This window comes from Phascolarctos cinereus, unplaced genomic scaffold (assembly GCF_003287225.1).
Source record: "Phascolarctos cinereus isolate Bilbo 61053 unplaced genomic scaffold, phaCin_HiC Scaffold_1;HRSCAF=81, whole genome shotgun sequence".
NCBI lineage: Eukaryota > Metazoa > Chordata > Mammalia > Diprotodontia > Phascolarctidae > Phascolarctos > Phascolarctos cinereus.
Window position 1 is genome coordinate 193,237,905 of NW_027555514.1, and position 24,549 is coordinate 193,262,453.

Below are 24,549 nucleotides of genomic sequence, written 5' to 3' on the forward strand. Positions count from 1 at the left end.
TCAAGAAACAGAACAAGATATCACTCATCCCTCCTGCCTCCCCCTCTCCCTTCAGTTATATCTCTTGCTCCCAAGGATCACAGAGAGGTGAAAGGAAGCTTTCACCAGCTGCACTAGTGACTGTCCTTTAGGGCACATGGTCCCTCTGTACCTGAGACAGCTTTCTGACTCAATTTCATCAATTAATCTCCCAGATAGGGGCTAGAAAGTACCTAGGAAAGAACAGCCTGATCAGTTAGTATTAAGAGTCTAATAATGCCCTACCACTGTCTCATCATCCAAGGTAACATTTACTGTAGGGGGATGGGAGATACAGGGAGGAACAGAAAAAGGGCTCTGAAAGAAGACTATAGAAGGAAGACATGCAGGCTTTGGCCCCTGCATTCCAGAATGACGGCCACATCCGTCCCAAGCACCTACCAACCTCCTATAATCCCAAACTCTCAGAGTGGAACCCATCAGAGAGTCTTACTCAAAGCATTTGAGCAACAGCTGCTTGGGCACAGGGCCACATTTCAGAGGCCTGAGGCACTCCCCCTACCCCCAGGGCCAAGCAAGCAACTGACTCCATCCCCGATCCTGCTCTCTATTGTTCCCTCCCCAGCCCTATGTCAACCAATAAATATTTACTGAGCACCTATCCTATGCTTAGCATTGTATGCCATGGAGATCCAGAAACAAACAAACTGTCCTAAATATATTGTCCCTGCCTTCAAGAAACTTATGGTCCATTTGGGTAGAAAATATACACACTGGAAACAATCAGGAGCTAAACTATATGGTACAGAGAGCAAAGTAGGTCAATGAAGGGGAAAATCAAGGTGGGCTAGAATATCTGAAGAAACAGGGAGGAGGAAGAAGTACAGGAGACGGAACTTAAGTGATGCCTTGAAGGAAGGTTATGATTTGGGTAAGGTGGAGGGAAGAGGAAGGGCATGTTACATACATGGGAGGAACAGCCTCACCAGAGGTGTAGGGGTGGCAAGCAGCCTAATGAGATCAGCCTCAGGAGTCAGTAATGGTCATGGAGAAAAGCAGACTGGGCCTCAGGAGATCTTGGTTCTAGTCTCCAATCTGCTGCTACTTCACCGTGTGTCCAAGGCCAGTCGTTGAGATCAAATCCCAGCTCCCCAAATTACTAGCTAGATGACTTTGGGCAAATCTTGTTCCCTCTGGGCCCCAGGCTCTACACCTGTCAATCTGGGAGGAGGATTGGAGTATGTTATTCCTGAGATCTCATTCTATGTCCTAGGGCCTAGGACAAGGCAATTTTAACTTTTCTGGCATGAGACAAGGCCAGACACATGCCTGATTTTCCCAAAACCATGCCAGTTAATCAACTAGCATTTATTAAACAGGCAGGAACAGCAAGGAAGCCAGTGTCATTGCATCACAGAATACACAGAGGGGAGAATGGGAAGATACATGGAAATTTAGGAAGTGGATGGGTTTGGAGGGCTTTAAAAGCCAAACAAAAGATTTCCTATATGATCTTGGATATAACAGGGAGCCGCCAGCAATTTTCTGTTCCTGCATCCTTGTCCACCTTATCAGTCCTTAATATTCACTGCATGCACATATATCCCCAATCCCAGAATGTAGTGGCAGGAGAAGCAGTAGACTTAAAATCAGAAGACCTGAGATCTAGTGCCATCTCTGTCACTCTACAGCTACATGACCCTGGGCTAGTCACTTCCTATCTCTGGGCCTCAGTTTCCTCATCTATAAAATGAGAGATTTGACTACATGCTCCCTATGGTCCCTTTCAGTTCTAGCATTCTGTGGTCCTGATTTATTATTGGTACTTTGCTCCTGCCTCCCAGGGCTCAGAATAAATGCTCAACCATATTTCAAAAGCCTCAAATCTCGAGGCTAGTCTCATCCCCCTTTGACTACACTGGGCACACTTTCAACAAATCCAAGCCTATGAAAAATGGTCCAAAACAAGAATTATAGAGAAAAGCTGGGCTTTCTTTTCTACTTCCTATTCACTGCTGTAGCCTTTTCATCCAAAATACATAAACAATTCATTCAAAACAAATCAACTTTTATTGCATGTTATTTTGAATGGGATCTGCATAGTATTCATTTCCGACAAAACCTCATTAATTAGAAAAAATAGCAGCAATAACTGGCACTTACGTAGTGATTTCAGAGGCATGATAAAATGGAAAGATAACTCAGTTTGGCATCAAGAGAACTAAGGTTCAAATCCTGTTTCTGCTACTTCTTCTATGTATGACCTAAGGCAAATTATTTAACTTCCATGGGCCTCAGTTTACTTATTTGTAAAAGAAAGCAGCTAGAATAAAGAGGCTAAGTTTCTACCAGATCTGACTCCTATATTCCTATGATCTCATTTGATTTTCATGAAAGGGGTAGGGTAGACAGAATAATGATGTAGTTAGGTTGCTCAGTGGATAGAGCTCTGGGCCTGGAGTCAGGAAGACCCACATTCAAATGTGGCCTGAGACACTTACTAGCTGTGTGACACTGGCAAGTCACTTAACCTTGTTTGCCTTAATTCACTGAAGAAGGAAATGGCAGACAACTCCAATATCTTTGCCAAGAAGATCCCATGGAGAGTATTGGCATGCTATAGTCCACAGGGTCACAGAGGAGTCAGACATGACTGAACAACAACAAATAGAATAAGTCTCATTTATCCCCATTTGACAGATGAGGAAACTGAATTTCAAAAGAGTAAAAATGACTTGCCCACAGGCATACAGCTCTGCTAAGTGGGCAAGCCTCGCCCATTTCCCTCCAAGTCCAGGGCTCTTTCCACATATGAAACACCAAATGGAAGAGACTTGAGTTTCTTCAAGGAGCAGTGCTAGAGACTGGAAGGGGGGAGGACATTGGCGAACTGAATACTCAAAGTGCTCAAATTCGTCACCATCTTGGGAATAATGAGATTTCGTGATCTATGTGAAGAGCCAGTCTCTCCACTACACTATACTGCAATACAGTCTAATTTAGGAGGAAAGTTCAAATCACAAGTTTTTTAATAAAGAAAGAAATGCAGTATTATTTGTTCAATTCTCAACAAACATTCACTAAGCACCATCTGTGGGCAAGGCCCCATGCTTGACTCTTATGACTCTCGAATATTATGCACATTAGAAATTAAGATATAGTTACTAAGAAGTAAAATGAAGTTAATAAAAAATTTACAATTCCTGGAAGTGCTACGCTATAAAATGATGCCCTATCAATGTTATAGCTAGAATTACACCACTTGTTTTAAACTTGGCAATCAGCAAGAAATACAGAATCACAGTTTTAGAGTCGGAAGGGACCTTAAAAGTCACCTAATGCAACCTCTTCTTACTAAGGGTGAGAAAAGTGAAATGATTTGTCTTCAATTACACACAAGTAACAAGGGGCAGCTGGATGTCACCAAGGAATCAAGAAGATTCATCTTCCTGAATTCAAATCCAGCCTCAGATACTTACTAGCTATGTGACCCTGGGCAAGTCACTTAGCCCTGTTTGCCTCAGTTTCCTCATCTGTAAAAAATGAGGAGAAGAAAGAAATAGCAAACCACTCCAATATCTCGGCCAAGAAAACCCCAAATGGGGTCACAAAGAGTTGGACACGACTGAAACAACTCAACAATAACAACGTAGTAAGTGGCAGGGCCAGGATTCAAACCCAGGGCTCCTGACTCCCTATCTAGCACTCTTTCCACTCCCCTACCCCCAGCCCTGTTTTGCCTTCCCCTCATTCTTTCCCCCATCCCCTGTTCTTCCCCTATTAGACAGAATGCCCCAGCCTCTGGTGTATTACCCTGGAAAATCTTGAGACAGAGGTTCCATTGGACTGGACTCAGTCAAAGCTGATCCTGATCCTTTAATTTATAGAACAAAAGAGATTCAATGACTGGCTGAAGGGACTGGGAATATTTAGCATGGAGAAGAAAAGACGTCTGGAACACGATAGCCATCTTTGTATATTTAAAAAACTGTCTTGTGAAGGCAGGATTGGACTTATTCTGTCTGGTCCCAGAGAGGAGAACAAGGAGTAAAAGGGAAAGGTATAAAGTGGCCCTAGACCTGAGGCCAGAAAAAGCTTCCCAGTAATAATCTGAGTTGTCCAAAAATGAAATAAGCTGCCTCCAGAGGTTGCGAGTTCCCTCCCCTTAGACACATTCAGGCAGAGCCTGGACAGCCATCTTCTGAGGATATTCTAGTAGGGATTCCTTTCTTATAAGTGTTGAACTAGATAATTACTGAGAGTCCCTCCAACTCTCCAAATCTATGATTATTCAGGAGATGGGAACGACCTGTGGGAGCTGTGCAAACGCCCAAAATGGCAATGAGGTAGCATAAACAATTCGGGAGGATCTCCATCAAAATGAAAGATAATACCCCGCTCCCTCAGCTAGGTAACTATACCCAGCACTTTGAAGGAGGGGAAGGAAGGAAGGGAAAGAGAGAAGTAAGCATTTATTAGGTGCCTATTATGTGCCAGGCACAATGCTAAGTACTTTACAAATATCCATTTAATCCTCCTGACAACCCTGGGAGATAGGTACTATTATTATCTCAATTTTACAGTTAAGGAAACTGAAGCAGGCAGAGATTAAGGGATCTAGTCCCAAAGTGTCTGAGGCTGGATTTGAACTCAGGTCTTCTTGACTCCACACTCAGCATTCTAGCTACTACACCACCGACTCCTGTCGTAATTGACTCTAGGACTTTAGGTCATTTTGTCAATGTGGTATGAGAGGCAGCAGTACTGTAGGAAGCAGTGAATTAGGCATCAGAAGAGCTGGGTTTGAAGCCTGACTGCTACTTGCTATTCCTGTGATTTTGGCCAAAGCACCTCCCCCACAAGGACTCAGTTTCCTCATTTATAAACATCCCAAAGGTCCTTTCCAGCTCTGTAGACTGTAATAACCTCTTTTGACCTTAGCTTTCCCTTCCATGTGATAAGGTGCCTCAGCTAAGTGGCACAGCGGAGAGAATGCTGGACCTGGAGTTAGGAAAATCTGAGTTCAAATCTGGCCTCAGACACTGGCTGTGTGATCCTAGGCAAGCCTAGGATCTCTCTCAGCCTCAGTTTACTCATCTGTACATGGTAACCTCTCAGGGTTACCATGAAGACAAAATGAGATAGTATTTATAAAACATTTTGCAAACTTTAAAGCATTGTATAAATGCCATCTATCTATCTATCTATTATCTATCTTGGGTATTCCTAACACTATTAGTTCAGGACTGTGCCACAATTTTTTAATCAATGCCCTTTGGGCTCTTCATTGTAGGATTTGTCATTCTGCTCTCTAGGTCTCTTCAGATTTCAGTCTCTATTCCCAGGGCCCTGGGCATCCTTCCCCTTACTAATGAGGCAGGGGATAGACTTCTATCCTTCGTCCAAACTGAACCACTTGCCCCTAGGATGTTATTTGCTTTCTGGCTTCTGTGAGAGAAGGTACAGGAGAAGACTTGAGCTGGAAAAGAAGTAATTATGAAGGTTATCTGGAAAGTTTGAGAATCATGAAGGAAGCTAGAGACTCAATTGGGTTTGAAGGGCATGAAAAGCTAGAGTAGGAATCAAGCTGAAGGAGGATTCAAGAAGAAAGAGGATTCAAGGAGAAAGACCCAACACAAAAGACCTAAGGAGGAGGAGGAACTGGAGGAAGAGTAGGAGTAAGAAGAAAAGGGCTTGAGCTGAATAAGAAGCTTCAAGATAAGAAGGTAATTAGTTAAACAAGGTAAGAATAAGACATTAGCGAAGGTAATTGGCAAAACAAGTTAAGATGACCAACACATTAATAAGACAACATAATAGGCCAGCAAGGGAATAAAAAGGAAGTAGGATGCTAACGAGAAGAGGAAAGTGACAAATCCTACCATGAAGAGCCTTACAAAAGCATTGATTAAATAACTGTGGCACAGTCTTGAACTAATAGTATCAAGAGCACCTAAGTGTGATGTGAGAAAAGCCTGGTGAGGAAATTCAAGGACAAAAAAAGGAGTATCTGAGATTACATTAGAGGAAAAAGTAAGATAAAAAAAATAGGACAGTTGTTCATTATGGTTGGGACAATAATAACCAACATCAGAGAGGAGGCAGAGCTACTCGACTTTTATTTTGCTTCTGATTTCTCTAACAAGAAGAATGATCTCTGGCCTGGAAAGGACAGAACAAAAATAGCAAATAAGGCATTCACTCAACTCAAGAAAAACAGAGAAGTCATAGGAGAAGACCTAGCTGCCGTTGATGAATTCAAATCACCAGGCCCAGACAAATTATATCCCAGGATAGTGAAAAAATAGAAATGTGATTGCTGAATCACTGTCAGTACTATCTCTGAAAGCTCACAGAAAATGAGAACGATATCACAGACTGGAGATGGGCAAATATGCTGATTTTCAGAAAAGGAGAGAGAAGATACCAGAGCCTTCAAACTAGAGACCAGTGTCAAATTCTGGCAAAACTCCAAAACATATTATTATAGAGATAGTTGCATCTACAAAAACCATCAGTGATCATAAAGAGAAGACACCAGTAGATGTTTGTGATGAGGCAAATGTAATAAATAGAGCACTGGATTGGGAGTCAGGCATCCTGGGCTAGGTATGCAATCTTGAACAAGTGTCTATCTCAGCAGACCTCAGTTTTCTCAACTGCAAAATGAGAGGGCTTGATGAGATGCCCTCCACGGCCTCTTCTGGTTCTAATATTCTACGATTCTACTCTGGGCCCTTCCATATGTTTGGAAGAAAAGTGAGGTGTGGCACCAAATATACTGATTGACATTACCCCCCGGGTCTCATGAACTGCCTTAGGATCTATTCAGGGGACCAATTAATTCTGCTAAGAAAGTGCTAAAAAGAAATAAAAGTATTTTTTTCTCATACCTGGCAAAAGGGTTGCAGCAAGTGAACAAGGGTTCAAAGTGCCATCTTCTTCAACATATCTTATTCCATGATTTTCATATCATGGCATTTTCAGGGTGACTTGGCTAGGAGAAATTTCCAAAGGTCATACAGACCATTACCTTGCCTCCAGACTTAACATTTTATATATGTTGATCTATTCTGGTTTCAAAGGGATCAACTTCCCTTCTGTCATCAACTGCACCATATTTCACAACCCAGTCATCAGGCAATTCTTTTGTCTAATGAATTCCCCTTACTGAGATGGAAGACTCCCTACTTCTTATCCTAACCACCATCTTCAAAATCAATTATAAAATATCAATACATATATACTAAGAATGCAAAGCAAGTTAAAGAAACACAGAATTATAAAACACTAAAACCAAAAGAAACCACTAGTTAATGGCAAGGGTTACAAGTCTATAGAACTTTTATTGCAAAAAGAACAATAGACAGGATCAGAAGACCTGAGTTCAAGTCTTGATCATTTATTTCATTAATTCTATAACCTTGGACAAGATATCTCACCTCTCTGGGAATAGTAATATTTGTATATTGTCTATTTTACAATATAATTATGAGAAAAGTACTTTATAAACTGTGCAGATATGATCTAGAATTAATAGTAGCAGCAGTAGTACTAATAACATATGTAATTACTTCATTAAACCTGTAAACTTAAAAAAATGGACTGTTGTTTCTTTTTTTTCCCCATTCATTACAGTCCTCCACCCCAAACTACTTCCTTTTCTCTGGTTCTCACTCACCACCTGCTAAATTATAGAGGACCAGGGGCAGCTAAGTGGCGCAGTGGATCAAGTCAGGAGGACCTGAGTTCAAATCTGGCCTCAGACCAAACACTTGACACTTACTATCGGTGTGACCCTGGGCAAGTCACTTAACCCCAATTGCCTAATATATATATACATTATATAAATTATATAACATATACATATATAAACTATAGAGGACCAGAGGGCAGAATCGTCTGAGGTAGAGAATTTTGATATATTACTAATCTAATAGTTTGGGTTAGAAAATTCATCTAGACCAACCCCCTCATTTTATAGCTATAAATGAAGATGAAACTCAAGGGTAAAATAACTGTTTAAGGGCACTCAGTTAACTGATGGCAAAACCAGCATAAGAACTTCAGGGTGCAGACTTGCAGGCAAGTGCTCCCGTTCCTCGAGATGCTCACAATCTAAAACAAAAAATGATGATTTAGGCAGGAATATTAAGGGAATGCAGATGAATGTTTCCAATTGCCTACCGAACAGCTCCACTATCCATCACCTCAAACTTCCCGTGTCTGAGATTGAACTCATTACCTTCCTTTCAAAACGTGCCCTTCCCAAAACTTCTTTATTTCCATCAACGACAGCACCATCCTCCTAGTCACCCAATTTTGCAACCGTAGAAGCATTTCTGAATTCTCATTTCTTCTCCTTCATCTAATAAGTTGCTACATCCTATGGATTCTACCTTATAATATCAATAAACTCTGTACCCTTCCTTCCCGCTCCATAGGTTTCAGAGCTAGAGAAGAATTTAGTAGATGCATAGTCTAACTCCGCATTGTACGTACAGATAAGGAAATTAAGGCCCAGAGAGGTAAGTGATTTGCCCAAGGTCATACAGGTAGGAAACAGCAAATCTGGTATTTTAGCCCTTCACATGCAGTTCCCATGCTTTTTTTTTTCATTGTATCCCCCACTTCCCATCAGACCCTAACCCTAGTTCAGGCCTTCATTTCTGTCTGTGTCCACATATGGATTTCTAGATCCTTAAGTGCAGCCTTTTCACTGAATCCAAATTTGTGCTTGTAAAATTCAGTCAAAGGATCTAGGTGGCCATATATGGCCTCAAGGTTGCAGGTTCCCCACCTCTGGTAGATTGTTGCAATAGCTTCCTAACCAGTCATCCTACCTCTCCCTTCTTCCTTCTTCAATCAATCCATCTTTCGCACGCCCGATAAAATAATCCTTCTAACACACTACTCTGATTGTTTCACTCCTCTATTCAAAAATTTTCAGTGAGTGCTTACTGCCTCTAGGATAAAATTTGAAATCATCTCTCTCAGAATGAAAGCTTTTTCATAAAGTGGCTCCTACACTTGTTTCCAGCTTTATTTCATATTATTCTCCTTCAAATTCCAATCAAATTGACCTAGTAGGAAAGGGAAGGGAATGAAACACTTACATAGCGCCTATGTGCCAGGTACTGTGCTAAGTGTTTTTACATATATTATATCCTCTGATCTTCAGAAAAACCCTGAGAGGTAGGTGCTATATTATTATCATATATTATAATTATTATACAATATATTATATATAATTATTAAATATTTAATATTATCCCCATTTTACAGTGCAAAGGCAAACAGAGATAAGTTACTTGCCCAGGGTCACCCAGCTAGTAAGTGTCGGAGGCTGGGTTTGGACTCGGGTCTTGATGATTCCAGATAGGATTCTGTCCACTGCACCACCAGCTGCCTCTCCTTGGAGATTTCACCTATACATAACATTTCATTTCCTACCTCCCCAGGCCCCAAGTATATACTTTCTTAACTTCTACCTCCTACAGTCCCAAGCTTAAGTGTCATCTCTTTTTAGAGGCCTTTCCTGGTTCCCATAGTTGCTAGTATTTCTCCCCTCATGAAATTTCTAAAATTTGGTACTTACTTAACTTTGTATATGTTGTACTCCCAGTTAAATGCAAGCTCCTTGAGGGTAGGGACTATTTCATTTCTGGCTTTGTATCCCAAGTACAGTGTTTCGCACATAATAAGTGCTTAATAAATGTCTGTTAAACTAAATTAAATGCCAGGCTAATAAGCTTGGACATTATTCAGTAGGCAATGAGGAAAAGTTCCCTAAGAGAGCCCAACAGAAATTTCCCCAAAGCCCAAGAGAAAGACACAATCAAAGTTCTGTTCCAGGTAGATCAATTCCTCTGGGTTGAAGGTGGTGATACCACCCAGAAGGGTATCTGTTAACAGTCCAGGTGGGGTATTTATGCTTAAATCAAGGTAATAGCAACAGGAATGTGGATGAGAGTGTTAAATCAGATGATCTCCAAGGTCCAGTTCAGCTATAATTTTCTATGGTTCTATAAAGATGGGTTTATAACAGCGTCATGCCTCCTGTTTCCTGGGGACTGCTTCAGCACTTGGAATCATTTTCATTACAATTAGTTGGGGGAGGAGGGAAATCTCTGCAAAAGCTACAAAACCATCATCAACCTTCATCTTTCCTACTTCATTTTCACAGGAAAGAAGAGGGGGATGGAGGGAGGAGGAACTGAGAGACAATTGAATTGCACCATGAACAAAAGGTCTGATGCATTTTCACTCATCCATTTTTATCAGGCTGCGCTGTGCCATCAGCACCCTATAATCATATCTAATGTATGGATAGAGTCTCAGGAGCTCACAATCCAAGCCACAAGCATCCTGGGCCATAGTGCTGCTTCAATACATCTATCCAGGAAGATTTGTTTGCTGCTACTTGTACTCTGGCTTCCAGTATCATAGCCATACCTAAAGCAGGGGCACATATGCACGTGTGTCTGTCTGTCTGTCTGTCTGTGTGTTTAAAAGAGGGAGATGGAGCTAAAGTTTGCAGAGAATAATAAAGCCACTCCAATGTCATGTGGTACAAACAAGCAGTATGGTGGTTGGTTGGGGGGAATGGGAGCAGGGAAGGAAGGGAAGGGATTGGTTTAGGATTCAGAAGACCTAGATTCTAATCCTCAATCTTCAACTAACTAGCTTTTAGTCATTCCACTCTGCTCCTAAGTTTCTTTACCTATAAAATGGAGACAATAATATTTGTTCTCCCCACTTCACAGGGTGGTTGCGAGGAAATCACTTTGCATAAGGAGAAGGGATAGGGAATGGACCTGTGATTTCACTGGCATGAGAATTCCCAAGTGGGGAAACTCCCTCTAATAATACAAGTTAGCGCCTTAGCTGCAATTTATATATTTGGTTGCCTAAAGATTATTGAGAACTCATGTAATGTGCTGAGATCACAGAGCTAAGATGTGTCATGATGGAACTTGAACCCATGTCTGCCTAGTTTTGATACCAGCTCTCTATCCATTACACTACACTGCCTCTCATGTACATAAAAGAACTATAGGAATAATGAATATTAAGTTAAGTTAAGGGTGCTTATTTCCTTGCAAAGCTATTTGTAATGAGGCACTAAAGCAGCTGGAACCTTCCCTCTAGATTCTAGAGGGAACAAATCCCCTTAATAAAAGGATTTGTTCTGGGAAGTTTGGATTCAGTCAGAGGGTGGCATTTGAGGACCTAGAGGGCCACATGAGGCCTCCAGGCCAGAGGTTCCCCATCCCTGCTCTAGAACTATTTCTTCCCTAAAATAGCCTTCCTAAACTAACCTATCCTAATTTCTCACCTCTACTCTGTCCCTTTACAAGTAAAGTAACTATCGATTTCCCTTGACTCCTCTTGTCTCTCCTCTTTAAGTTAGAAGATTAAAGATCACGGGCCTTAGTTCTTTACCCCAAGGGCCCAAAACAGTATTGTACCAGCAGTGCCAGCAGATCCATTCACCTCTCTGGGACTCAGTTCCCTCACCTGTAAAATGAGAAGAGTGGACAAGATACTTTCAAATGTCCTTTCCCAGTCTAAATCTATGATACTAAAGGACTTGCAAATTGACTGCTGATTTGTTCCAACTGGAAAAAGTTGGACTAGCCATGGACTCCTACCTACCACACTCACTCCTTCATGTTTCACTTCAGAAAGATCCAGGCACAACACTGCTTCTTGAATCCAATTACCTTTCCTCTTGGCCAAATAAACCTCATGCCAAACACACACCAGAGAACAACTTGATGTTTCAGACACAGACTGAGACAAACACAGGCCAGTTGTTAGCAAAGGAAAATAAAAGCTGACATGTTCAGAGATCTATAGCCTCTCAGCTGAGGAAAGCATTGTTTCTAAATAAATAATGAATAACATAAGGGTGGTTATTTCCTTGCTAAGTCCTATTTCCTGGCTATCAGTCTGTACATGGCAGCTCTTGTCTGGGAAACCTTGTATTGAACAGCACTGTGCAAAGGCCCTCAAAACTCTTCTTTCTACAGCTTCTCTCTCCTAAGAAGATAAAGAATTAGTGATGACTCCCTATACAAATAATACTTCTTCTAGGATTCTCCTTTTACTTTATCACACTTACATCATACTGACTTTTGTATTTATTGCATCCCTCTTTTCTCCACCCCCAAATGGACTCCTGTCATCTTTCATCTTTGTACTCCCAGTACCATGTTTCTTTCACAGAGATAAGTGATTAATAAAAGTGGTTTTTTTTAGTCATGGGAATTTATTATACAGTAGAATATCGGATATTTATCCTTCATTTTACAGCATTAACAATTCATGATAATAATCGAAAATATACATTTTGAAATGACAGTCAAAAGAAAAGAATAATTACATATAGTACAGATTACAGAACCGTGATTTGTATTTAAGCAAAGCAGAACGAAAAAACTGTTTTCCTATATTCACACTTAGTGAACATGGCATTTTCTGTGTAAAGCAGCAGCACCTGAAATCTTCTAATCAAGTACCTTACAATAAAAAAGAGGAATATGAGAAATTATATTTTGGGTGGATACCATATCTGGTTGTAAACCTATTTTAAAATCTTTCCCCTTTCCCTATACATTATATATAGATAAGGGTGGGGTTTTTTTTAATTTAATTGAATTCCCAAAAGTTCTTAGACGAAAGGGAAAGGGAGGGCCTTTTGACTCTGCTCCCCACAGAGATCCGATGACTAGATGTTAAAAAGAATTTCCCCATTTTAATGATGGAAAACTGGAAAAGAGTGAATTTATTCAAAACCCAGCTTGACTGATCTTCTCACTCAATTCTCTGAAACAACCTGTTCTTTACATGTCTTCCCCGTCTTTGACTCCAGTTAATTCCTTCCACTATTCAAACCACCACTACCCTGAGAAACCTCACAGAGAAAATGGGAAATGAGATGATAATTTCTCCATCCCCATTCTTTACTAAAACAAGGAAAAGTCCGCCAAGAATGAATATGTTGATGGCAATGTATCAGTTCTTTCAGCCTCAGTTTTCTCACCTATAAAATGAAGGGGTCCTATCCAGTTCTAAATCCTATAACTTTTTTTTTTGTGATAAGTAAATTCACTCAAAACAGAAGTGTGCTGGAGCTAGCCTAAATCTACTCCTAGATTGTTAAATTATCATTGTATTTACACCTCATGAAATCAGCAAATGCTGCAAATCAGGGTTTGATTTATTGTTTTGCTGCTCTTCTAGACTGGAGAAAGTAAAAGGAGAAAATGCCAATTATACAGATTAAATTTTAAACCCTTTCCTGCATTTTCAGAGTCAGTTGTTAAATATTTACCAGCATGCTCTGATTCAAAACCTCCAATGGTCAGCAACAAATAAAAGATACAATTTTCAAATGTTTGGAAAATGTAATTTTTACACATTGCCCAAGACACACAAGTGCCTTAGCCTGCCTCTGTCTCTGTGTTTCATTTTCTTCATCTGTACCAGACGAGACCTCTAGGCTTCCTTCTCAACCACTGCCACTCAAGATCTAGCACTCCCATTAAAGCTAGAACTTAACAGCCTGTAAAAACAGAAAGTTACTGCCTAAATCACAGGGCAGTTAGGTTGCTCAGTGGATAGAGCACTGGGCCTGGAGTCAGGGAGACTCATCTTCCTGAGTTCAAATCTGGCCTCAGACACTTACTAGCTACGTGACCCTGGGCAAGTCACTTAACCCTGTTTGCCTCACTTTCCTCATCTATAAAATAAGCTGGAGAAGGAAATGGCAAACCTCCATTATCTTCACCAAGAAAATCTCAATGGGGTCACAAAAAGTTAAATACAACTGAATGACAATGACTGCCTAAACTGATTCCTAGGTGGAAAGGTGTGAGGATGTGGCAAGATCAGGAGCAGACCTAAGTACTGTCACTCGTCTGAGTCACCCAACTTCAGCCGAGCTCCCCCAATGGCAGAATGAAAAAGCCTAGCTCACCCTCTGGAAGTAGGCTGGGGCAGCCAGCTAAGAAGGTAGCCAGGGCTCAGGTCTTCACCTGAGACCTTCTATACCCACATATCAAAGAGAAAATATGGGCATAGATGCCAGTTCTAGTCCTGACTCTCCCAACACCTTCCTGTGTCACCTCTCTGGACCTCTTTAAAATGAAGGGATAAGATTTCTACAGAAGAGGCTCCCAAACTAAAGAGTTAGCACAAAGATAAGATCCTCCTTGGAACCAAAGCTTCTTTCCCCTGTGTGCTATGCTAGGCCTGGCAAGGACCCAGGTCTTTAGCAGGCTTAATCAGCCTGTGAGATGATCTCAGCTGGATCCTGTCCACCAAAGCAAGATGTCTCAAGAAGGCACTGAGTGCCCCACTAGCTGAAAGGGCAGTATTGTCAGTCTCAAAATTAGTTTTCTTTCTGACTCAACTTTTACCTTAACAGTAACGAGGAGTTTAAGAAATGGATTTAGAGAAAGAAAATGTTTTGGGAAGAGAAAAAAGGTACTAGAATGGGTGCTGAGAGGACAGTCCTAGCAGGCTTGTTAAAGGAAAAAGTCAATTTATAGCACTCTGGCCCCAGCAGACCAGGAGTTAGAGCCACGAGGTGAACCTAGGGTTGGAAGGGACTTGAGGGAATCTCACCCCACCTCATTTTAAATGGGAGAAAACTGATCTTAGCAGAAGAGATGGGGAAACAGGGATCCCACAGCACCCTTAGGTCTGGAGATGAGCCTTACCAAACATGAATAAGAGACAGCTGATGCCTTTTTTTTAAAAGAAGACCCAAGAGTTTATACCTTTGAAAAGGCAAAGAAAAGGGAAGAACTTTTCCTTCCTTCAAAAAAAAAAGGTTTTTTGCTTCCACCAAATCAGACTCCAAGGAGGAAAGAGTTCCCAGTCCCCACTAATAGCCCCCAATGAGTTCCAGAGATTTGAAAGGGACATGGGTGGGAAGACAGCAGGAAGAAAGCTCTGCATAAGGCAACCAAAAGTCCCCTCTAGTCCCCTAGAAAATCCTGTTTGGGGCTAGATAGTTACATGCTAGGTGGCATAGTTGATTGAGCACCAAGCTCCAAGCCTGGAGTCAGGAAGACCTAAATTCAAATCCAGCCTCAAATGCTTATTAGCTGTGTGACCCTGGGCAAGTCACTTAACCCTGTTTGTCTCAGTTTCCTCATCTGTAAAATGAGCTGGAGTAGGAAATGGCAAACTACTCCAGTATCTTTGCTGAGAAAACCCCAAACGGGGTCACAAAAAGTCAGACACAACTGAAATGACACAACCACAAAAGTTGTATCTCTACATTTGTGTTCCATTTTATGAAAATTAACATGTTTTTGGTATCTAGAAGTTGGGAAAGGCTTTTTTTTTTAGGTCCAAAGGCTGATTACATAAAACAAAATAAGAAAAAAATTAATTAAATGAAGTGCAAACTACTGTGACTGCTTTTAAGCCCCAATTTGGGAACCATTAGAAGATATAGTGTCTTGGAAAGAGGAATATAATGTAGCCAGGAAAGAAGAAAACCAAACCAAGATTTGTTGGAGTCATGTTGCAGTTATCTCTGTTGGTGTCTTTTCACCTACTAGACTTTAAGTTGTATGAAGATAGAGAACTTGCTTATGTCAATGTCTATTTCTCCTATTGCTTAGGAAACTATGTAATAAGTATTTGTTGTATTTTGTATTTTAACTTTTCACTCAAACTCCAGTAGAGTCTAACATGTGACTGTCCAGCCAGGAAGGATCTGTCACCATGGGGAGATGAAGCAAAGGATGATGAGAGGCTGGAGGGGAGCCAGGCAGGCACCAAATGTGAGACATGGTGTCAGGCAGCCGGCCCCTCTCCCTGAAAGCCATCTCCACCACAGAGTTATTTCCAGGCATTTTTCCTGTGAGAAAAGAATGAGAGGAATGTGGGCCAGCTATTAACCAAATCCACCCCACGCCAGCTCAGTACCCAATTACATACCATCCGGGCTGGGGGGGAAGGGGAGAGGAAGGGCAGAGAGAGCAATAAAGTCTGTAATCAGAAAATCCTACTAAAGAAATTTGAACTGGTGGCCAGAAACAAGCTATATATGTAACACAATACACAAGGCTTCCTTAAAGGTACACACACATGCACATACATAAGCCTATGTGTGAGAGGTCTAGCTACACCAGGGTACAGAAATGAAATACTCCCAAGCCTTTTATTGTTCTTAGGGGACCTGTTCATGAGGAAGTGATACCTCAAATGCAATCCAATTATGTCCCCAAGTATAGCATCAGCTTCTCAGGCAAAAGATAGCTAGTGAGAAGGAGAGGTAGGGGAGGAATTGATGAGGAGAAGCAATTAAATTAAAAAACTGGGGGCAAAAGAGAAACAAAAAAAGGACCTCAGACTAAGATGATGACATGAAAAGTTGTACCAGAACCCAACTCTCCAATAAACACCCCCAGAAAAGGTATAATGGGTTCCAGATGGAACAATAATCAAAAAATCCAAAGAGACATACCAGTAATCTCCACCACATACAGTGTTGGATTAAACAAGATGACCAGAAGGCAGGAGGCAGAGCTAGAACATGGCAGGGGAGGTAGAAGCTAGTGGTAAGCTCTCATAAACATGGAGGTGCTCTGGGCAGACTTGCCATGGCAGAAACAAGTCCACACTCCAGCAAATATGGCCGGAAGCCTAGGGGTATTCTGAGTGGGGCCCCATCAGGAAACTAGCCCAACCTATATTAAACAAAGTGTGGAGACTGAGAGTGCTCTGAAGTGGGATGCTGGGTGGTAGGGGAGTGCGAATGGTGAAAAGAAGCTAAAGCCAGGAGGATTTTGGCTCTGGTCAATAGGAACAATAGCAGGAACAGAACTTAACCCCTGATAGGGTCTAGACAAGAAACATTAAGCTCAATGACCATGAACAGGCACTGGGGGGCCTTGCAAAAAGCCCTTAGACCAGCATGATCTCTAACCTATAACTGGGGATTGTCAGAGCCACAGAAGGAGTTGGAATAAACTCTTAACTGAGAATTGAAAAAGGGAAACAGTTAAGTGGGGGGAAAAATCTTTGCAGCAAAATTTATCTGATAAAGGTCTGATAGACAAGGTATATAGGAAACTGATACAAATACATATGAATAAAAGCCATTTGCCATTAGATAAATGATCAAAGGATTTGAGGAGCAATTCTCAAGAGAAGCAAGTCAAGCTTCAATAACCATCTAAGATGCTGCAAATCACTAATAATAAGAAAAATGTAAATTTAAACAACTCTGGAATTCCACTTCACATCAGTAAGATTGGCAAAGATAACAAAAATAAAAGGAAATAACAATTGTTGTAGAGGCTGTGGAAGGATGGGCATGTAGATGTATTGTTAGTAGAGCTGTTACACAGGTCAAGCCATTTTAGAAAGAAATGTGGAACTATACTCCAAAGGTCACTAAAGTGCGCATATACTCTGACCTGGCAATACTACTATCATGCGTGAACTCCAAAGAAGTCAAAGAAAGAGGGAACGAAATACATACAAAAATATCTACAGCAACAGTTTTTGCTCTTGCAAAAAACTGGAGAAAGTGTCGATACCCACCAACTATAGAACGGCTAAGTAAATTTTGACATATGAATGTCATTGTATTCAACGACAATATGCCCCAAGAAATAACAAAAGCAATAGATTCAGAGAACCCTAGCAAGCTCTGCATGACTCGCATGGAGAGAGCAGAATCAGAAGAACAATTTATGCCATGATGATGAAGTACATAATATAATATTCAGGGAACAAAAGAAACTGAAAAATAAAGAGAAAATAAGGACCACAGGCCAGAGTCCTCCTTCCAAAGGTCTCAAGAGCCTTTCTTATGCATAATCAACTGTTCCCATTCTGTAGACAGGAAAAGTGAAATGAAGACTAAAGCCACATTTCGCTCCCTTCTTCGTCTTATAAAACATAGAAGCTCTCCTTTGTAACAAATAAGTATAGTCAAGCAACACAAATCTACATACTGGCCACGTCTAAAAATGCAGGTCTCATTCTATATTTCAGTTCATAATCAGTCTTCCGGAGTCATGACTGGTATCTTTCATTGATCACTGTTCTTAAATCTCTCACAATTCTCTGTTCCTTTACAACTTGATAGCCATTGTATACTATGATTTGTTTCTTATTTTTTTTAAGTATTCTTTCTTTCCTGAAGTCTACTATAAAGTAATCTCTTCATTACTTTAAAAATTTTGTTGCCTGTCACACACATTTCTTTGGTGAATACTTAATATGGTCCAGTCAGCCTTGCCAATTTTGTCTTCCTAAGTACCTTCATGTCATCAGAGACCAGGATAGAAGGGTAGAAACATGGTGTTTCCTTTGTTGCTGATGATAAGCATGTATTACAGAAACAACAACAAGTATGTTCTACTTCATGCCAATCTGAAATTCTTTTGACAGTTTCATCTATGAACATCATTGGTACAACATTGTTGGTTCATTGGGGTACCATGTTAAGCTTTGTGTAGATTACTATTCACTTATGACTTTTTGTTTGTTTTATAAGGCACTACTGCTAATAATCTTCCACCGTTCTCCTGGAGTTTTATAAATAAATTTGTATTCTATATCTGTGCCGCCCTTGACTATCATCTCTCTCCACTTGGCAAAGGGATCAAGTGTTAACTGGCTAAGAAGGTTTCTGGGCTATTTTGGCCTCCTTGGCATAGCAACTGTTCCACATTAGTTAAATTGTTCCAGTAAAAATGATGACAATAGTCAATATATTTGCCTTGCTGTTTTGTGGAAAGAGAGGGCCCACTGCGATATATGAATGAAAAAGCATATTATGACTTTACTATGTGCAAAGTATTGTGCTAAGTGCTTGAGATACAAGTAGAAAAGTAAGATAGCCCTGGCTCTCAAGGAGTTCACATTCTAATGGGGAGAGAGAACATATATAAAAGTTTCAGCTGTAAGACAGATGAAAAGGTCCTGCACCTCAGGGTACAGCTGCAAAGTAGATAGTGATGCCTCTTTGATGTCATTTCCACTAATAAAATCATATCGGTTTCTGATGCTGAACCATTTGAAGTGCAAGGACTTTGGTGGTGAAAACTTTCTTTTCTGGGTCTTCAGTAGCTGTAGCTACAGCACCCACAGAAGTAGTTGCCAGGTCACATCTCCTTAAGGATTGCTTCCCTGGATGATGGCTGAGGGAGCTGGTTTGAAAGCAAAATGAGTTGTCTTAAGGGTGCTGCCACCATTAGAGATCTTTGGTGGTAGTTGGTTGGCAGGTGGTATTGATCGTGAGGAAAGTGGGCTCCTTCTCCACAGTGATTGCTGCACTCAGTGATGCCAACAAGGCTTGGGCTAGACGAATGGCCAGCGGGTGTGGGAGACACTGCTAATTCTAAAGGCTGTTGGGTTCTAAGCCTTAGTGTTACATCCATCAGGATTCTTTCAGAGGTAGTAGCGGTGGCTTGACCTGCCTGGAACATACTGCCTTCTCCCTCCCCTCAACCCCTGCTTTATCAAGGCTGCTTACCTGCCCCAAAGATGACAACTGGTAGGGATGGCCGGCCTTTTCTCCCTGGACGATGGCTTCAGGGGCTGGGCTGGAAGCAGGATAGGTGGTGAAGAAAGGAATGCTGGGAAAAGGAATCAGACAATCTACGGTGAATCTCAATTCTGCCACTCAACTTTATGTGCAATAACTTGAGCAAATTCTCTCATTTGTGTAGGCCTGGTTATTTCTTCTGTAGAGTAAGGGAGCTGGTATAGATGATCCCTGAGGTCTCCTCCAGCTCTAATCAATGATGCTACAATTCTATGACTTCCCTGAGCCTGAATTCCTTTATGTATAAAACAAGTTAACAATCAATAACCTAATTCCTCCCAGTTCTAGGAGTCTACAAGTCCATATAGAATATGTATTAAAACTTTCAAAAGTTAGTCTGGGCATACTTATTCACTGAGGAAGACCCAAGAGTCCTCCTTTGATTCTTTTCTAGCACTTGCCTCACTAGAGCAGAGATGAAAAAAAAGAAATCAAAGCCCACCAAAAAAGTTACATGTCAAGAAATGACCCATCTATCATATCAGTTGCCTTCTCAATGGGGTGGGGGAGGGAGAGAATTTGGAACTTAAAATTTTTTTTAATGTTTAAAAAGTTATATTAATGGGGCAGCTAGGTGGCACAGCGGATAGAGCACTGGCCCTGAAGTCAGGAGGACCTGAGTTCAAATCCGACCTCAGACCAAACACTTGACACTTACTAGCTGCGTGAACCTGGGCAAGTCACTTAACCCCAGGTGCCAAAAAAAAAAAAGTTGTATTAACAAAAAAAAAAATTTAATGACCCATCCCTATTTACATGTTACTCTTTGTGGGATTATGATCAGCTCATGGCCTGTTTGAGGGAAAAGTCCTAGAGGAGCAAGATGAGCTGCTCAGGGCACACAGAACTCTCAGTCAACAGTAAGCAAGCATGGTGTACAAAGAGCTTTGTACTAGACACCATAGGAAGCTATAGAAGGAGGAGGGGGAGATAACTCTTCAGCTTTGTAGCTTAATGAGACACATGATACACATTAAAAAATGTTTTCTAATGTTTTTCAAAGGTAAAAATTTAAGCTCCTTGAGGTCAGGAAACATGTTTTTTGTCTTTGCATCACCAGTGCACAACACAGTACTATGTACTGTAACTGAATTGAACCCTTTGTGGTGAAAACCACAAAGATCATTCAACAAATAAGAACACAGGGACCCTCTGATTTTAAAAATACTGGTGCTCTCAAATTTTGTGTGCAAATATTTTCAGCACACCCGGGAGCTTGCTGGATGAAGGCATCTTCTTGTGGATCCTTTTTGTAAAGCAAACAGCTGCCCCTGACTTAGCTTCCACATAAATCCAGATTTTCATACATTATGCTGCATTTGCTTAAAACAGGGTATACTTGGATAGTGTAAACTAGGTACTTAAAATACTGAGGGGAGGCAGAACAGGGGAGTTAGTTGAGGAAGGATTCCTAGATGATGAAAGTTTATACAGGGTTTTAAATAGAGGCAATCTTAAGACTGACAGAAAGAAAAAGTACAGTGTTGTTGGTATGTGTTTGGCTGAGACAGTCTACTAACCATTATGGCTACACACTTTAGTCCTTACAAGATATGGCCATTCACAGGAACTGTAATCCAGTGAGTGAAGTGTCTGAAAAGACCAATTGCAGGCCGAGAAATGACTTCCACAAAGTATAGAGAATCCACTTAGTCTCAGTGCTCCTGACTCCAACATTCAGTAGACTAAAGCTCAAGTCCGTTTATAAACAGCTTCTGCTGGGTGATTGGTAGTGGGAGAAGGGGACGTTCTTGCAGCAGATCTGTTTCCAGGTCTGGTTTTCTATCATCAAAGCTCAACTCACTATTTCATAAAAGCAATATTATTGGAGGAAGCTTGACATAATGAAAAGAGTGATGGATTTGGAATCAAGAGCCCTGGGTTCAATCAAACTCGGCTACTTACTACCTCAATGACCTTGAACAAATGAAGTCACCTTTCTAGTATTCCATTTCCTCATCGACAAAATGAGAGGTTGGAACAACACGATCTCTAAAGTCCCTTAAGTTCTAGATCCTACATGCTCTGCTTCAGGCCCCATTCTCCCCTCATTCTTCCACCCCAGTTCAATAATGCGACAGACTCTTCTTACTGGCCCCCTTTACCTAGCCTGGGGGACAAAGAAAGGTAAGTAATATGACAGACCAGGCTGTAGGATGGAAGAAAGAATACTCGAATTCTAGAGCCAACTATGCTACTGACTGATTAGTCATACAATAATGAACAAATCACTTCAACCCACTGAGCTACAGCTTCCAAATTTGCAAAATGGGATGCTGTGGGGAAAGCACCTGGTAAACCTTCATTGCTCACATTTGTACAGTGCTTTCTTTCAGATCTGTTGAATGACTGCCCTGCAGAAATAAGGCCACCTCAGACCCTACATAAAACAAGACAGTTGGCTGAGCTTCAAGATTCTGCCCATAATCTCCTACAGTGACTCCCAACCTCAGAGAAAATGGAAAGAGTGGTGACCTCAAGATCCTGGGTTCCAAGGCTGCCTCTGTCACTAACTGATATGTGATTGGCCTTGGTTAAATCAATTTCTCACTCTGAGCCTAGTTTCCTCATCTACATAAGAAGGGTACTGAACAAGCCTATGAGCTTTCATTTCTAATGTCCTGGGACACTGTGATGGAGAAAGTGTTCTTGGTCACTTGACAACAAAGACATCAGAGGGAAACTGACTTTGAATCAGCTGAAGGGCAGTTAGCAGTCAAACCTTCAGAGGGTGGGATAATAGGACTCCTGGGACAGCTAAGGGAGCTAAAATTTCAATTGGAAGGTAACACAGAACCCAAGAAAGAGGATCTGGGGAGGGGAAAAAACACAGAAGACATGGTACTCCGGCCACTACTTTATGTAGCAAGGAAAAGAAGCCACCAGATATTCCCAGCTCAGAGAATATTTCATGGTGGGGGTCTCTCCATGTCTTCCTCCAACCCTGCTGTCCCCACCATCCAGAAAGACACAGGCAGGCAGCTGTTGCTGCACTTCCATTTTTGGGATGCATTAGGTTCCTGACATTCTCACCAGCCCCGGCATATCCTGTGCCTCTTCTGGCCATAAGCCATGGGACTCAAGGTCTACACCTCATTCACAGGAAAGGAAGCACTGCTTCCCTTGCTGGGCCCCTCGGCTACCCCCACAGCACCTGCACAAGTCTGAGGGGAGCTATAGTCTGCTGAAAGCAAGGGATCCTATGTAAAGATAGGGTGAGATGAGAAAGCAACATTTCTTCCTTCTAATCACACACACAGAATGCAAGAGCTTCAGAGAAATCCTTGGAGGAGGAGGGGTAGGGTGTTAAGATTTGAAGTTGGGTGACTAGGTTTGAAACTCAGCCCCAATGAACAAGTTATTTTCTTTCTCTGCCCCTCAGCTTTACCCATCTGTGACACAGACACAATACTGCACTATCCACCCCATCTGGTTGTTATCAAGAAAGTATTTTGTAGCACTTGAGTTATCAAGAAACAAGTTATCATTGTTAGCCTTAGTGTCCCATCCCTGTTGACTTCCCTGAGACAGCAGCATGAGTGGGCAAAAGCAAAAGCAGGATGCATCACTCTCAGTACTGCCAAGTCATGAAGCAGACTTAAGGCTCAGAATCTGAGCTTCCTGAATTCTTGGTGGAAAAAGTCTTGGGAACTCAGAAGGTCTTGCTGCTCATCAGCATCAGGAGCTAAGAAAGATGAACAAAGATTCACCATGCTTAAGGGGAACTTCCAAAGCATCGTACAAATGAGAGGCAAAGACCTCCATCAACTAGGAGCCACAGCTCCCCTTCGTCACTTGTGGGCTCTAGATTGGAGCCCACTTTCTTTTGGACTCTGTATATACTGGTAAGAGAGTAGCACAGACTTTTGGGGGGATGTTTTATCATCAAATGTTCTTATAATACCACAACGTCCCTTTCCAGAAATGACTTAAGGCTGATTCTTGAGTTGGGATAAGTATTCTCAGAGTTTATATGAGTTAGTTACATGCAATGGCATGCTGAAGCCAGCTCCTGCTGGCTCAAGAGAGCCCAACTGTTAAATTTTCAGTGTGAGCACTCACACCTCAGAAACTGGGAAGCACTACAAATCAGGGCCTAATATACTGTTTTGTTGGTTGTCTGGACTTAAAGCATTAAAGGGGATAAAGCACTGAAGAAAATTCTAACAATGCATATTAAGTTTAAAGATGTATCATGTGTACTTTTTTTCGGGGGGGAGGGACAGCTGGTTGTTAAACACTTACAAGCATATTCCTTTCTTGATACAACTTCTTTCCTCCCACCCACAACACAGCAAGGCTTTACCAGAAACAAGACAAAGCTTCCCTGGGTGCCTGACTGGACTCAACTTCCAGTACCTCCAGGGACATAAAAAGCCTCAGCCACATGTAGTTCAGACCTCTCAGACTTGGTGGGATACCTAACTCCACACCAATTATCATGCCCTGATGAATACTTACTGACCAGACACATTTCCAGATGGAGGGGAGAGGGAGGCATTCAGAGAATCTAAGTGCTTCTGAATTCTTATTGTATCTTCTTGCTATAGTAGTGCAAAGTAAACCTCCTTTGTTAAATATTCAATGACTTGTGAACCCCTCACCTCATCTCAACCTTCAATCTGAAGGGTGTTGGTTACCAAAGCCATAAAATGCATGCTCAAACCTTAAAGTGCTATATATCAGTTATTAATTATTATTGTTATTCCTCCTGGCCTCTTTCATACGCACTTCCTGTAATAAACCTGTACCTACTCTGTTTGCTATATCTTATCATTCCGTTTGATCTTTGAGTCCCTTGAGTGGACTCTCCAAATTCCTGCTTCCTGACCAAGGAACTTCCCAATGGACTGTCAGGACCTGTCCTGTGGACTCACTAATATCTGTCATTCCAGAAAGAGTGCCTCCTCAGATACTAAATATCCTTAGCGTTCAAGTGGTCTCCAGGGTTCTACACCCACTCTCCTAGCATCGCAACTGCG

The 24,549-nt window shown here is 41.4% G+C and overlaps 1 protein-coding gene across 5 annotated transcripts in view; it reads right to left on the reverse strand.

Moving 5' to 3' along the window:
• Positions 1-24,549, reverse strand: part of TSPAN9 (tetraspanin 9) — a 240,270-nt gene that overhangs the window by 155,485 nt on the left and 60,236 nt on the right. For all 5 annotated transcript variants that reach the window (XM_078155942.1, XM_021001549.2, XM_021001546.2 and 2 more), the window contains one exon: positions 19,496-19,598. In XM_078155942.1, the coding sequence (XP_078012068.1) occupies positions 19,496-19,598 (103 nt within the window). The remainder of the gene's footprint in view (positions 1-19,495; positions 19,599-24,549) is intronic.